This window comes from Jatropha curcas, chromosome 8 (assembly GCF_041381405.1).
Source record: "Jatropha curcas cultivar XTBG-Jc1 chromosome 8, XTBG_Jcur_1.0, whole genome shotgun sequence".
Classification (NCBI taxonomy): domain Eukaryota; kingdom Viridiplantae; phylum Streptophyta; class Magnoliopsida; order Malpighiales; family Euphorbiaceae; genus Jatropha; species Jatropha curcas.
Window position 1 is genome coordinate 28,406,309 of NC_143158.1, and position 17,185 is coordinate 28,423,493.

The following is a 17,185-nucleotide window of genomic DNA, read 5'->3' on the forward strand; positions in this document are numbered from 1 at the left end:
CAGGAAATCCATTTAGCTGACAAGTAAATATTCAAGTTTTGACTTAGACCTTATTTGATTCATAATAGCCTATTTTAGGGAAAGTATAAGGAAAATTATTGTTCATGAAGTATTATTTGAAAGTATTTGATATTTAAATCAACTTCTTAGAAATTAAATTACTCGCAAATTATTAAATTACAATAATATCCATAGTATGAATCTAGAGTATTTAGATAATATGATAATTGGTAAATTTAGTGTACTTAATTAAGGAAGTGCAACTTTTTTAGTCATCTCTAAAGAGTTTACTTTCTTTCTACGAGGAAAGTTGGATGATCTACTTCCCATGAAGTAGAATTGATAATGAAAATGAAAAACAAGGACTTTATGCACCTTTTAGGAAGTTGCACTTCTCTAGTCTACTTATCTCCAACCAAACATCATCTCAATCCCTTTCGCTGGAAACCAAACATCACTCTCTCTTATTTGGGTCAAATCCTGCACCTTAGAGGATTAACAAATCAACTTACTCCCAATCTTACTTGAGGAAGAATCTAATTCCTCTGGTGTTTCTTCACTACCTATTTTATGTCTATAGAATTTCCAAAAGTGGAATTATTTAACTTTTTAAAGGATATCTCCAACCATGATTCACTCGTTTGGACATTTTTGGAATGGTATTACCCTCTAAAATAATGAAAAAATGAGCTGCGAATAGCGATAGAAAGATAATGTCTAATGGCAAATCCCAAGTATAGTCAAAATGCAACCTCCGTATATATCATCTGAAGACCTTATTTTCAACACTCATAGACTCAAATGTGGTCTGCAAGAAGAATTGTGGAATAGAAAGTAAGACTAAAATATTATCCTCAAATAGAAGGAAACTATCATTAAGGGATAAATTATATGAACCTAATGAAATTAAATTTTAAATAGCATGTAAATATCGTCTCTTTAAATTAAATTTTCAATGTCAAATGAAATTAAATTTTAAATAGCATGTAAATATGGTCTCTTTAAATTAAATTGTTTTAACCGGATCGATTTGTTCAAACTAAATAAAAACCCAATTGACCCAAATCCAAACCTCTTTGAACCTAAATCAACAAAGAAGTTGTTGAGGAAAATAACAATAACAATAATAATAATAATAATAATAATAATGATGATGACGACGATGATGATGATAATGATAATAAAAATAAACTTACCCAGTAGCCAACGTTAGCCCCCCTCTCTTTCTTTCCTTTCTTTCTTTTCCGTTTCGCTCTTGTCATCTACTATTACTCTCTTTCTCTCTCTCTCCGGCAGCTTATATTGGCCGGAAAAGAAGCTACGCCGACGACAGTAAAGAAACCAGCTACTCACTCTCTCTCTTCTCGCTAACATTTGGTCTATCATTTAGCTCGGCCAAGATTGCAACAACTAAACATTTTAAGTGTCGATTTTCCGGCGAGTTTTACAATTTCCGGCGAATTTATTCAGCAAGGTACGCCTCAAACGTCATCTTAACATTCCTAGGTTGATTAGCTTTGATCAATTTACAAGAATATGTATAGATTTTGAAGTATTAAGCTTAGGCTAAAATTAAGACCAAATTGGGAATAAGATTGAAACTTCATGATTATTGGAAATTCGTTTTAGATTAGAAATCTAAATCGAATTTAGAGCACCTTGACAGAAATTTTGCAAATTTTGGCAATGGTCATTTTCCGGCTACCATGACTGGCGCCGCCGCCTGCCGGTGGGGGTTCCGGTGACCGGTAAGTATTCCTAGAGACGGAATATACTACTCTTCGCTTAGATTATGATTATGCATTTAGTTTTGCGGTGTGACACGAAATGATACCGGAACGGCTAATCAATGCAAACTGAAATTAGGTTTTGAGGCCGAAAAATTGCAGAAAGACAATTAAATGAGAGCTATATGACCTTAGAAGGATTTAACTAGTTAGTTAACAAAGCAATAATCCGTTGAAGGTGACAACATTGTTTATGTGCATGAATTTGACATTTATACGACATTTGAACCTTTTGGATAATTTAGCTAATTTATACTTGAATAAGATTTAAGGAATTAATATTAAGTGGTTGGTTAGTGGTTAAAACAATAAAGATTGATTAGTATAAGCAGCCTAAGGGAGCCTTAACAATTATTTCAATAGTAATATTGTTTTAATTATAGCTTACAAAATTACAATGTGGTCATATGCGTTGGTGTAGGCAAATTCACTATAAGCTCGATACCATCAAATGTGCTTGTGCAATTTGAAATAAGAGTAATTGTGCATCTGTCATTTTATTTGAGGAGCTTCTTTGATGATTGGAAAAATGGTGGAAGGGCCAAAATGTACTGGTCTTATAGGAGGAAATAACGACAATGGCAACAACTATTATGATTTCACCCAAGGCTTCTACCAAAAACTTGGCGAGGGTACAAACATGTCCATTGACAGTTTACAAACAAGCAACTCAATGTCTGTGGATAATAGTAGCGTTGGGTCCAATGATTCTCTTACCCACATTTTAAGCCACCCGGGTTTAAAACCTGTCCGTCACAACTATAGTGTCTCAGTGGGCCAGAGTGTGTTTCGTCCTGGGAAGGTCACCCACGCGCTAAATGATGATACATTACTTCAAGCATTGATGGATAGTAGATACCCAACTGAGGGACTGACAAATTATGATGAATGGACTATTGATTTGAGGAAACTGAATATGGGGACAGCCTTTGCCCAAGGTGCTTTTGGAAAGTTATATAGAGGAACATATAATGGAGAGGATGTCGCAATAAAGATACTGGAGAGGCCAGAGAATAGCCCGGAGAAGGCCCAACTGATGGAGCAGCAATTTCAGCAGGAAGTCATGATGCTTGCAACACTAAAGCACCCTAACATTGTGCGCTTTATTGGCGCATGTCGTAAGCCCATGGTTTGGTGTATTGTGACAGAATATGCAAAGGGAGGGTCAGTTCGGCAATTTCTGAATAAGAGGCATAGTCGAGCGGTACCACTGAAATTGGCAGTTAAGCAGGCATTAGATGTCGCAAGGGGAATGGCATACGTACATGGGCTTGGGTTTATACACCGGGATTTGAAGTCAGACAACCTTCTGATTTCTTCTGATAAATCAATAAAAATCGCAGATTTTGGTGTGGCAAGGATTGAGGTGCAGACAGAGGGCATGACACCAGAGACAGGAACATACCGTTGGATGGCTCCGTAAGTCTCTAGATGCTTTTTTAAAATTTTGTTTTATTTTTTTCTTGTGTTAATCTTTGGCTGTTATACTTCTATTGCAGTGTTTTAATTTGTTTTGCCCTTAATTCCTTATTTTTGATGTATGCATTGCCATATTCTATTGTTCCTTTACTGTCTATTAATAGTCAAAGATCCTCAAAGAAATTTGTCTTTCCACTTTTCACATATTTTTTGGGTTTGATGCAAATCTTGGAAAATTATGGAGAGATTCTTCGAAAGTTCTGCTTCTTGCCTTTTATTTTTTATTTTTTTATTTTCTTGCGCTGTATATGTTCAGATTTGCCTGTCTGGGGAGCTTTTCTATTGTATACTCTGTTTGAAGAGTGGGGGTGAGGGAATCCGCAACAGATAGAACTTTGAAGAGTCTTTTAATATTTTTTGGAAAGGAGAAAGAAAAGTGGTGATTACTCCCTTGGCCTGCTAAATTTTTCCTGATAATTTTGGATAAATCTCAACATAGGAAAACATACCCATTTTCCAGACATGCATGTTTGCATCTGAATAGAGGGGACTATCTTGTCACTTTGCTATTTGTTAATATATCGTTATTATTATCATTATTATTATTATATATAGATATATATATACATGCGCGCATGCACACTAAAACGCTTGCCGAAATTACTCACCAGGAAACAATGACTTTGGTAAGTAAATTGTCTTTTCTATTTTCCTTTTTGTCCTTGGCCAGTCCAATAGCTTATATACTAAGTTGGTTCAATTGTTTCTGTTCATGGAAAAGCATTGGGCTTTGTCGTACTAAATGATTATTCTTACTTTAGATATTTCAGGTGATCTACAAATGGTTTTTCTTCATTGAAACCAAAGAGCCCCTAAATGACTTTGCTTAACTAAAACGACAATAGCCATATTTTAATTGTTGTTATTATCTATCGCATATTTCTTAACTTCTTTTATAATTTAACTTTTCTTGCATATTATACATATAGAGTATAAACTATCAATTAGATATAGTTACAATTTTATTCATAGTTAATTATGGTAAATTAAAAGCTAATTTCATTTAATTATATAAATGAATAAGTTAAAAATCTCCCCTAATCTTAATCTTAAATTGAAGAACTAAACTCTGGATAAACTATATTCTAACACAAAAATGGATTCACTTCATTTTTGTGGTACGTATACTATTATAAAAATTAATTAACTAGATGAATTTTCATTAATTTAAATTTTTTTAACTATGAACAAATGTGAAAAATTAGACAACATGAGAATTATTTTAAACACACATATTCAATTATTATTAAACATATTTAAAATTATTAAAACTACAAATTCTTTAAAACATGTTAACAATGTATTTTTCTAATGCTCTAAGAAGTATTACACCTAACATTCTAAATCTTGGGGCTTATTAGAAATCAGTTTCATGTTTTAACCTGTTACAGTGCCAACCATGAACTTTATAATCATTACTAAAGCCAGTATAACCTTTTCCCGCAAATTCTCATTTTTGAATAAGATCATAAAAAACAATGACTCTAAAGACCAGTTTTAACGTAATAATTGCCATGTCAAGGGATTTAATCTCATATATAAAATATCTGTTAAAGTTTTTCACATTAATTTAACTATTTTTAATGAAAACCAGTTATTTATTTTATTGATAATTAGAACATTGAGTAATTTTGTGGACTAATAAATTGTTTAAGTAGAGCAATTTCAAATAGCAAATTGGTGAGTGTAAAATTCAAACTTTTTTGTAAGCATAAAATTTATATTAATATATTATCATCACAGCAATATGTGAAAATACAGCTTGTTTATTCTATAACTAAAACGTGTGGCACTGTATCACTTCATTTTTCTTTAGGGACTTCATTGGGTGAAAATTCCAGAACCAAAGAGCCAACTTAGAGAAGCCTATCCCAGCAATTTCGTTATTTATTTATTTAAATTTGTAAGCTTGAAATATAGACCAACATATGAATTCACCGTGCCAATACTGCTATTCATTTCTTTCTTTCTTCTTCTTCTTTTTTTTTTTTTTTTTTTTTTTTTTTTTTTTTTTAAATTTCAATTTTGCACTTCTTTTCATTTTCAGAATTGGGCTGTTGGACTATCCCATTAATGAAATTATTCAATTATTGCATATATATATAATTTAGATAATTATAGGGTTCAAATTACATCTAAATAAATCTTCGCTTTTGATGTAAAGCTCAAATTTATCATTTTTACTAAATAAGTGTTGAAGTAACAAGAAAACAAAAAATTACAAATTCTTACCTTTTTTTCGGATGAGGAAAAATAAGGAAGGAAAAAAAAAAAAGGAATTACAATTTTCCTGTTTGGGAAGAGAGAGGAAAGTAAAGACATTTTCATAATTTTCTCCAAATTGGAAAGAAAATGAGAACTGTTGTAACAGTGTGGAGGAAAAATGATTTATTTCCTCCCATATCCAGACACAAGGAAAAAGAAATTATTAGCTTCTTCCCTCCTTTATTATTTCAAACCTAGTGTTAAAGTAAAATAAAGATAAATCTACAATGCTTTAATTGAAAAACTCCGACCCAAACCACGTAATATCTTTGCAATTATACAAGTAACCTCATCATATCAATGGAAAATTAACACGTGTAAATGACTCACAAATCTTTATGCATAACTTCCACCAACTATCTTACATATGAGTAATAACGGAAAATGAAAACAAGGAAACTCCTGCAGTTTTGCCAGACAACCTTTGCTTCTTTCTTTTTTCGATTCTCAGTCCCTATGTTGCACAGAAACTTTGTTTGACTGCCGTTTCCACGTTTCAGAAACGTTTCCTGCACGGAAATGCTTGGAAACTTCTTGGAAACATTTCGGGGCTGTTTCCGTAATTGAGTAATGCAGGAACATGTTTCCCTTCCTGTAGATACGTTTCCGTAAATTGGAAACTCTCAAAAACCCATTTCTCTAATTAAATTAAATACATAAATAAATAGAAATTCATGAAACATGTATTTTTTATGAGTATGGAACTTGTAATTCTTTTGGATATGATTAAATGTTGATTGGACTTAACTGATTGAATATATTTAATGGTTTATACTAATAATTTATTTTTGTATATTTATAAATATTACCCTCCATTTTTTATGTGTAAGTGTTTCCTACATGTTTCTTTTTACTATATTTTTAAGAATACCGCTTCCCCGTGTCCGTTTCTGCGTTTTCACATTTCCGTTTCCGTGCAAGATAGCTCAGTCCTTGCATTTTTCCTGTTCCTTTGTAACTCATAGATCGCCATCACTTGAACAGATTTATCTGCAGGGATTTTGTTTTGTACTGAGATCTATTTGTTGGAGAACTTTCATCATTGATGGTGAGTTTTGTTCCGTCGCCTTCGCTTTTTTCTCCTTGCTCTTCGGTCAATGAGTTATTGCCAAACTTAGAATTATGGGCTTCTCCCAAACAATCTAGCAGAAATTAGATGACGTATTAGTGTTACAATATTTCCAAATCATCACAATCAAATTTGTTTTGCTGACAATAATTGTTTCTCCAAGAAACCATTTGTCTGTCTATTGTTAAATAAAATTAAAACAATCATCACGATAATAATATATACTTCGGTATGTACCAATGCCAATATTATATTTTGATACATTTTTCTGGCTGGAAATTTTAACAATATCCAAGTGAAATCTGGTGAATTTTTTGAGAAAACAAGGACAGCAGTTACAAAAAGTACAGACATTCTCAATGCCTGTGAAATAAATAATTTAGCCTTTCACTCCATGGACAGTCTCTCATAATTTGCTTGAACCAGTAGCATTATTGGTCAACAAATTCAGGGTGGGTGGATTAATCCAGGGAATTTAAATAAAAAAAAAATTGATGGTATCTGGCAACGTCCGAGGATCTATTAGAGTAATATATATACTCTAGTAGGATCTAATCTAAGTGCTAAGCCCTCCCTACGACTGAAATGCATATCCACTAGGGCAACATTCTATTCACGATACTCCAAATCTAGTATTCATATTATAACGTCTGTTTTTTTCGACATCAATTTTGAATACTCCACCTTAATCATATCTTCTGTTCTTTTTTATTTTCTTAATGTTAAAATTTATGTCCTCTAAATTCATTATATACATATATATAGTCTATATAATTAATCGTATATATTTTCCATTATGTTTAATCTGCTTGTCAAATTTCTATATCACGAAACATAATTTGTCTTAAAATTTTAAATTACGCTTGCATAAAATTCAATATGTTTAATTCAAATTGACACGTGTTATATAATGGTTTATGTTACGTAAAGGTTATAGAGCCAATATGCTTTGCATGGTAAGTTTCTATGGATTTAATTCACTTCCTTTCGCTCTTGTTGAACGACTAATACTTGATTCTTTCCTTTTTTGGGTTTGGTAACTAGGATTCGCTTGAAAATCCTGATTGCAGTTATTTCTAGCGGACTTTATAATGTTTCTTATGCATATTAGTTTGGTAATTGAAATATCAATTTTTAAGTACTACGAGTTTTAAACCTTTAGGTTAGATGTTGAACAAAGAATGAAAAAAATGGGTGCTGTCTTTCCTTAGAAAAGAAACGAGAACTTATATTCACAGTGTCGATGGATGCTCGGTAGTTTTTTGAGTTGCTACTATGAATTCTTTTGAATTTCTATGTTACAACTTAGTAGGATCTAGTTTAAGAAGAGATAGGGAGGAGAAGGAAGAAAAAGCGGAGGGGGAGGGGAGGTAGGTTTCCTTTAGAGCGCACCTTAAACAAGGGTCAACGGCAATGCATCAAAATATGTCTCTAGGAAAATGGTTCTTTCATCTCTTAACTTCAGAGCTGAGTTTCATGCATTGATTGAGTGGACAAGTTCGAAATGCATAAATATATTTGCAAATCTTGAAAAGAACATAATAAGAAAAATTATAATAATAATAATACAAAACTGAAATTGTATGACATTCAGTGCCTAATGTGCATGTGCTATCCTGTTGAGTCCATTCTGATCTCTTGACTAATAGTCAAGAAAATATCTGTAGAACGCATCATGGAAACTTCTCCCTTCCCTTTGGTTCTTTACAGTTTCAACCTTCTTGTAATGGTTCCAGTTGCTTGCTGTTTGTTTGATGTTTCAATTTGATATTTGCTCTTTCATGTTAACTTATCAGAAAAACATATGTGGTGTGATTATTTTGTTTGGTTAAGAACTAAGGCTTTATGGTGGAAAAATGTGCCTCATTTGAAGAAATTGAACATTAGCCATGCCTTCTTTTTATGTCATTGCTTTTCTGCACACAAGGGTTCTTTTCCTTTTTGATTATTATTTATAGATTGTAGTAGGTAAAGAATTCTTGTCTATTTATCTATTAAGAATTCTATACATAAATGTTCAGAAAAATAGTACCTTCACTAAAAGCAGTGATTTGAATAATTAATTCGTCTTTCAAAATAATTATTCAATATTAAGGAGTATATCATACAGGAGAGATTTGTGTAATTTTGTTGGAAAATCGTTTGAACTAGATATTGGCGATTATAGGAGCTTCGGATATAAGATGGGCAGAATCTTTGAAGCTTCAGGATGTCATAAAATAGGGTTTACAAGTTGCTCTAATTCTTTATGGCTTATTTTTTGAGATTGTAATAGAATCTACTGTGTGGAGCATAGAACATAGGAAGAAGAAAAACGTCAAAGGCTAATGATAAGCATGCTGTTGTAGGTTTTGTACATTTGTTCCCCTGTCACAATCAAACTAAATGGTTGTTCAGAATTCAGAGGGAACGGTTGATTTAGGATTTTATGATGCCAAAAAATGATTATTGCTTTCATAATTTGATGGATTGGCAAGGACTAATTTGCCTGTGAGGGTTGTTTCCAGTTTCATGTCAAGTAATTAAGAACTTATTAGCATTTGCAGAATAACTAAAATGGAGATCATGGTTTCTCTGAATGAGGTGTTTTCCATTTGTGATCCTCAGCCTTGCAAAAGTTTTATTTAATATGGGTGACACATTGCTGGGCTGATTTGCGTCCATCAACCAATCTAAAGCTTTAGCTCTGCATCTTTCTGCATTCTTAAAGTTGCTAGTTCTTCATAATATCTGTATGATTTTTTGTGTGCTTTGAATCTGCTTTGATGGAATTGGGAATCAAAAGAAGTAATTATTAGTAATCATTCCTTGTTTTGTTTCTCCTTGCGATTTCATGCAGAGAGATGATTCAGCATAGGCCCTATACACAAAAGGTGGATGTGTATAGCTTTGGAATTGTGCTTTGGGAGCTTATCACAGGTTTGCTTCCCTTCCAAAACATGACAGCAGTGCAGGCTGCATTTGCTGTGGTGAACAAGGGTGTAAGACCAGTTATACCGAATGATTGTCTACCCATACTGAGTGATATCATGACTCGCTGCTGGGACAGCAATCCTGAAGTGCGTCCTCCTTTCTCCGAGATTGTCAGGATGCTTGAGAATGCTGAAACCGAGATCATGACTACTGTGCGCAAGGCACGCTTCAGATGCTGCTTGGCCCAACCCATGACAGTGGACTGATCCTTCCTGAATACAAGAATGAAAAAAAATAGATGGTAAAGATGATAAAACAAGACCTGAAAAATATAAAATGAAGCAGTATGAACTTATATGTTTGTGTATGTATTAGTTCCAATTTCCCTTTTTAACTGTTTTTTGGGTCCTTGCGTTTTAAGATAGGGTGGATTAACCATTTAGACTGCTGGCTTTTGGTTTTTGGGCTCTCAATTGTAATGGAGCAACGATGTTGAAGGCCATTTTATAGTTCCAAGCAGTTGTTGGAGCTTTTATCTTTCTTACCCCTGGCTAAATATATTTGACTTGCTGTCGCCGTTGTCGATTTTTCTTGTTTTCTTATAACAAATGCAGCTTCCCCCATCCATCTGTAGATTATTTTTCTTAGAAAAATGGGAGCATTAAATCAAATTATTTATGGAAGTTATATTGCCTATTGTTTGCATTATTAGTTTTATGAGCTAGAGTTTAGTGCTATTTCATGTCGAAAAATGAGAGAATGTAATAAAAATTACGACGATAACAAAAAGAAAAAAAAAAAATCCTTTACTTCCGGGAGTTAATCTCACTCTCCCCCTGTTTAATTTGTAACTTCGTTGGAGAACACCAAATTTCTCACAGAAGGAATTAAAAAATGTTGCAACCAAATATAGAAAATCAATTTGTATTTGCCAACTCTGAAGAAAAAATTAGCTATATCAATTAATTATCGACATATTTACCATAAGCAAGATGTTGTATCTTTATGCAGTAAACTATTAATCAAATAATGATATTCTTCCTTTTGCAAAGTGTAAAGTAATAGTAAATCTAAAACTCGTTATTTCGTGAAGAATAATTACTTTTTTAATTTGATTGGTTGAAAAAATAAAGGTCATTTAATTTTGATTGGTATATTAATTTTTTATTTAAATTTAAAATCTACCGGATGCAATAAGAAATTATATTATAATTATACAAGATATATGTTAAATATGGTTAAATATGGTAAGAATATAAATATTTTTAAGGATTTTAATTTTATTGATTAAAAAAATAAAGGTCATTTAATTTTAATTAGTATATTAATTTTCTATTTAAATTCTGTTGGATAAAATAAGAAATTATGTTACATAATAAATAAGGTATTAAATATGACAACAATGTAATATCTTTAAGGATTTCAATTTTATTGATTAAAAAAATAAAGATAATTTAATTTTGATTGGTTATATTACACTATATTAGATATATATTAAATATGCTAAAAATCATTGTTCTGAAAACTGGACCAGACTGGCCGGTTTGATCGAAAACCGGACAGTGGTCCAGTTCGAGTCGCACTAGAAAATTGGGTGTTTTGAAAAATCAGTATGAACCGGCTAAAAATTGATGAACCGGACCAATTAAAAACTAGTTTGATTCGATTTCTGAGCTTTCCATAAAATATGGGCTTTTTTTTAAATTTGGGCCTCTTGAAAATTAAGCAACTGATTTTTTTATTTTTGGGCCTCTTTATTTCTAAACGCAAAGTACTATTATTCTTCATTAAAATAATTAAATTGTTTAACTTTAACCACATATGAAAAATAATAATATATTTTATGGTAATTAATTAATTTTTTTAGTTTTAAATTTATTCGTATATTATTATTGTTTATTTATTTATTTAATTTTTTATTCTTTTTGTAAATGTCAAATTTGAAACTATTTTTTTTATTGAGATCACATTTTTTTAAACTTATATTTTCAATTTTATTTGATAAATATATTTAAAAATATTATATATAAAAATCCGGTTGAACCGTATTGAACTGGTTGAACCTTTCGATTCAGCGAACCCTACCGTCACCGGTTTATTGACTAGTCCGATTCTCAAAACAGTGGTAAAAATATAACATGTCTAATTATTATTTTTAATAAATCTTTAATTTAATTGGTTATAATTATTTCTTTCAAATAACTTATTCTACAAAAAAAATTATTATTATTTATTAATAAATATATTCTAAGATTTATTGTTTGATATAAAATAGAAAATAAAATTTACTAAAAATATAAAATTATGATATAACACGTTGTATTAACAAACCATATAATGCATTAAAATGATATTTTTCTCAAAAAATCAATTATAGAATTAATTATATGTTCATAGACTTTAACAAAAAGTAAAAAAACAAATCAAGATTATAAATGATGCACTAAAATAATGACTAATATATTAATTATTATAATAGCTAATGCTGATTTCCCATATTTTTATTAATATAAATATTTTGTGGAATTATATTATGTATGAAAAATTAAGTTAATTAAATTTAAATTTTTATTAGAAAATTCAAATTAGTTGATAAGTAATTTCTTTTTGATGAGAATTTTTTTATTATTGTGGTTTGATTATGGATCCAAATAAAAATTTTGATTGTGCAAGAGCCATAAAAAACAGCATTCGACCCATAAAAAAGTTTAAATTAATAATTTTAAAATTAATTATAAATATTTATTTCAAAATCCAATAACATATTTTATTTACAATATTTTGTTTTCCAAAGCTACTACAATGCAATGTCTATAGGATAACCCATTGAATTGGATAGAATATTATAAGAAATTAGGAGTGAGGATTTCAGGTTTTCAACCTTACAACAAACTAAGAAATAGGGACGAAATTAGATAATCGAATTCGGATTCAATGACACAGTATGTGCTGCTCGTTACCATTTAATTAATAATTTAAATCTATTATTTTTCTCAAAAAAATTATATATATACATAATAATGTTATAATTATATTTAATATTGATATTAAGTCAAATATAATTTTATAATTTTTATTTTTAAAAATAAAAAGTTAAAAAATATTTAAATAGATTCGGGGTATTGAATTCAGATAATAAAAATAAATTTCTAAATGAATTTAGGCTTTCAATAGTAAATTTTAAATGGTTAGACCAACCCTCAACATCCCAGTAAATTTTCAACGGTTTGACGAATCTCAGACATCCTAGTAAGAGCAACATTAAACAAAGTTGTAGATATCTCAAAAAATTGCAGAATGGCAGTGACGAATCAACTCATGCTGAACTTGAGGAGAATAAAACAATAGAAAGGCCCTCCCTTCCCTCCCCTCCCCTCCCCTCCCATCCCAGTCTGGTACTTGTAGTTGTACTATGGCTGCTGCGTCGTCAAGTGAGCACATAGACGTGTTCTGGCACGACGGAATGCTGGAACACGATCCCGGCCAGGGCGTGTTTGATACAGGAATGGACCCGGGATTCCTGGATGTGCTAGAAAATCACCCAGAAAACGCAGACAGAATCAAAAACATAGTCTCCATTCTTAAGAGAGGCCCTATTTCTCCCTACATCGCTTGGCATTCTGGCAGATCTGCTCAAGTCGCTGAGTTGCTATCTTTCCACACCTCAGGTACGGCACCTTTCTAAACTTTACTTGATTATCAATCTCAATTTCAAAAAGTTAACAACTTCACCACTACTAGCGTCTCTGATGGGGTTTCAACAGCATATTATCATCCTGGTTTGAACTTTGTATAATAATTGCAGCTTGCTGCTAGTGTAACTGTCGTCAATTCCTAAAAGAAAAGGTTGAAAATTTGATATATATTCTTTGGTAAGTGTTGAAATATCTCCTTCCGGAGAGAGGAGAAATACATTTCTATAATAATTTGGATCACTGTTAGTTGATAAGATTGTAGGGATTGATATAACATTCTTATTCTTTTCTGGGATGCTGTATAATTTACAGAATACATTGATGAACTGGTCCAAGCAGACAGAGAAGGGGGAAAGATGATTTGTTGTGGAACTTTCTTAAATCCTGGCTCATGGGATGCTTCTTTGCTCTCTGCGGGTACTACATTATCAGCAATGAACCATATTCTTGCTGGACATGGAAAACTTGCTTATGCATTAGTGAGGCCTCCAGGTCATCACGCTCAGCCTACACGAGCAGATGGATATTGTTTCCTTAACAATGCAGGTCTTGCTGTGCAATTGGCCTTGGATTCAGGGTGCAGAAAGGTTGCAGTTATTGATATTGATGTGCATTATGGCAATGGAACTGCCGAGGGGTTCTATCAGTCTAATGGAGTACTTACAATTTCTCTTCATATGAATCATGGTTCATGGGGTCCATCTCATCCACAAAATGGATCTATTGATGAGCTTGGTGAAGGAGAGGGTTTTGGCTATAATTTAAATATACCTCTACCCAATGGGACAGGTGACAAGGGATATGAGTGTGCCATGACTGAATTGGTTATCCCAGCCATTAACAATTTTGAACCTGATATGCTAGTTATGGTTGTTGGCCAAGATTCAAGTGCTGTAAGCTGTTTCTGTCTTAATTTCGGTTTTTTTATCAAATGATGAATTAATGAAGGTTAGGTGTTATGATATATACATGCTACTGATTGAATACTGGGTGTTTCTCACTGATTATGTGTATAAATGTGCAGATATGAGTACATCTTTTCTCTGAGATTGACTAAAGGGAGGATAGATTATTGAAAGGAAGATTGAAAGAAATATGACATTTTAACAACTGTCTTAGAAATAGGAAAGATGCTACAGCTTGTATATGGTAGATATTCTCTTAGATTGGTAACTAGGGCTTCCTCTGTTTTCTTCTTTTTTTCTGCCTTTCCTCCCTGTTTTTTGGTGGATGCAGCATTGGGATGACTGACTGGATATGGATATTTGGGCAAAGCCTGCCAGATTCTAAGACCAGTTGGTTGTGTCTTCTTGATACTTCAATGTATCATCATCGACATATATTTTGTTAGGTTTAATGATATCCAATGCATTTCTGTTTTCAAGTAACATTTGAAATTTTTGTATCTTGATGAAATGTGTTCCATAAAACTAAGCTATTAGTTTTAAGGATATATGTTCCAGTGTAATGCATTCATTATTTTCCCATTCTATTTTTAGATTTTAACATGCTCCTACTCATTGATGTTGTGATGTCCTTTGAGGGCCATCATTTATGGATAAATTGTAGTTTGATTATGAACCACTTAAATCTGATGTTTTCTTCTGCTGTTTTTCCTTGTACCTTCTATTGATTGCAATCTCTTACTTCAGTTTTATGAAAGTTGTCAGTTTCTGAAATGAAATATGATTATGTGACTCCCTGTCCTCATGTGCTGTGAATGATGAGACCTACCTCTGTGCAATATACCACTTGTTCTTGTATAATTGCTTAATGTATTAACATTTCTGGTGCTCTAGTTTGATCCAAATGGAAGGCAGTGCTTGACATTGGATGGCTATCGAAGGATTGGTCAAATGGTTCATAATCTTGCACATCGACACAGTGGTGGACGTCTTCTTATTGTTCAAGAAGGCGGATATCATATTACTTACTCAGCTTATTGTCTTCATGCAACCCTTGAAGGTGTGCTAAACCTTCCAGTGCCTCTATTATCTGATCCGATTGCTTATTACCCTGAGGATGAGGCTCTTGTTGTCAAAGTTGTTGGATCCATAAAAAAATACCATAATGACGCTGTTCCATTTTTTAAGGGAGCTTGATTTGGAGGTACTTCCTTCGAACCTCATTTTGACTCTTGATTCTTTTCTACATGTATTTCTATATTTTATGATAAATATTTATAATGTATTTAGTGAGTTTTTTACTTGCACCTCTTTGTGAAAATTGTTGAGGTTATTAGATTTGAATTTTGATAAATATAAAGCTAAATTTGACTTGCAAGTTTAAACTCATATCGTCTTATCTATAAAAGTAAGATTAATCCAAAAAGAGATTTTTTTATGCTGATAGTTAACTTGGAGTTGTAGGACAAAATTCTAACTTCAACAGTTTTGAAAATGTGAGGTTATTGGTCTGATGGATATCTTTCTTTTGATTCTAGATTGATGCTGATACTGCCACAGTAGGCGAAGTGAATTTCAAAGAAGATGCCAAATTTGCTCAGCATTTGAAGTAGCAGGAGGCTGTAAGTTATTTTGCAAAGTCAAAAACCCTTGCAAAGCAACGTCAACATCTTCCCGGTGCGCGAGGATTTTCTGCAAGTTGGGAAACGCGCAAAAAGTTTTATTCTGTAGTTACTCTTTCATTTGTTGCTGTTGGTTATCCACTTCGATGTATATATGCACCACTTTTCTCATTCTGTTTATAGATGTTCACCGGATAGGTGGTCTGTGAAAATCAGGTCATTGTTGTTCTAGGAGAAACTGGTTCAGGAAAGACAACTCAATTGACACAGGTTTTCCCCATGCCTTACATTTTCTCTTTGTTGTTGAACCTGCAGATAATGTTTAACTAGTTATATTGTAGGCACTTCATGACATGGAGCCTAACATTTAGATTTAGACAGTATCTCCATGAAGATGGGTTACATGGGTATACGAGAAATGAAATAGATACTATGATGCGAGTTTAATCTTGCTGCAGTAGAATAAGACAGTTAAAAACAACAAATATTAGAGATTTTGGTTTGCTAGTATACACAAGCTTTAAGAAACGTAAAAGAAAAAGACGAGATGATCATGGGACAAGTTCGGTCTGATGTTGCAATATTTGTACATGATCCACCAATAAAAATTGAGATCCATCATATTGTTAGTTATATGCCCTATAGCCAATTTATTGGTTATATTTTGAATATAATATTTCATGTAATAAATATCTAATTATTAATATCAGACAATAATTTATCTTTTATATTCTATTAAATGAATCTCAATAAAAGATGAAGTCTATGAGATAATACTACTTTGCAAAATAAATTATAATGTGGTTATTTATAATTATGAGTTTTAGTTTCCATTAAAGAGATGTCTCTAAATATTCCTGGTCAATGTTCTCCTTGTTATTGGATGATGATTAGAATTGTTAACACCGATACATATAATGTTCTTTTCCTTGTGAAGGGAAGTAGTTGTTCTCATAAACTTAGATACGTGTGACATCTAGAACTAATATATTGGTGTTTGTTATTTAAATGAATCCATTGAATTCACCTCAAATTTCTCTAGGACACTTCCTGGATTAGATGCTCTAACTCCTTGAGTTGCCAGCAATGATCTTTGTCATGTCCGATATCTCTGTGGAATTCACTGTATTTGCTTTTGTTTCGGAGTGTTACCGATTTCTCTCTCAGCTTCCTCGGGTACTTAGAGTGGATTGCCTCTTTATTTTCTTTCAACCAACTTAGGATGTTCATTCTACTCTTAGCTAATGGAGTGAAATGTTCTCTCTTTATCGAGCTATTGCCTCTAGAATAGGGAGTCCTTATAGAATAGCTCGGTCTAGTTAGACTCGGCCTATTTACTCCAATGGGAGATCTTCTCCCACACTTGTCATCTCGCCTCCTAGTTTCCGAGTCTTTAGATTGTGCTAGCTAAGTCTTCCAGGCTTCATCCAGCCTTGCTAGTTATTGGCTT

At 32.3% G+C, this 17,185-nt stretch overlaps 2 protein-coding genes across 2 annotated transcripts; both read left to right on the forward strand.

The window, feature by feature from the left end:
- The first annotated feature begins 1,163 nt into the window (after positions 1–1,163).
- Positions 1,164–10,098, forward strand: LOC105639440 (serine/threonine-protein kinase STY13). The gene is made up of 3 exons (XM_012223507.3): positions 1,164–1,474; positions 2,209–3,206; positions 9,440–10,098. The coding sequence occupies exons 2-3, from the start codon at positions 2,305–2,307 to the stop codon at positions 9,777–9,779; spliced, it is 1,242 nt and encodes a 413-aa protein (XP_012078897.1). The 5' UTR covers positions 1,164–1,474; positions 2,209–2,304; the 3' UTR covers positions 9,780–10,098.
- Positions 10,099–12,725: 2,627 nt separating this feature from the next.
- HDA08 (histone deacetylase 8) lies at positions 12,726–16,015 on the forward strand. The gene is made up of 4 exons (XM_012223509.4): positions 12,726–13,181; positions 13,521–14,101; positions 15,008–15,317; positions 15,652–16,015. The coding sequence occupies exons 1-3, from the start codon at positions 12,926–12,928 to the stop codon at positions 15,308–15,310; spliced, it is 1,140 nt and encodes a 379-aa protein (XP_012078899.1). The 5' UTR covers positions 12,726–12,925; the 3' UTR covers positions 15,311–15,317; positions 15,652–16,015.
- Positions 16,016–17,185: the final 1,170 nt, after the last annotated feature.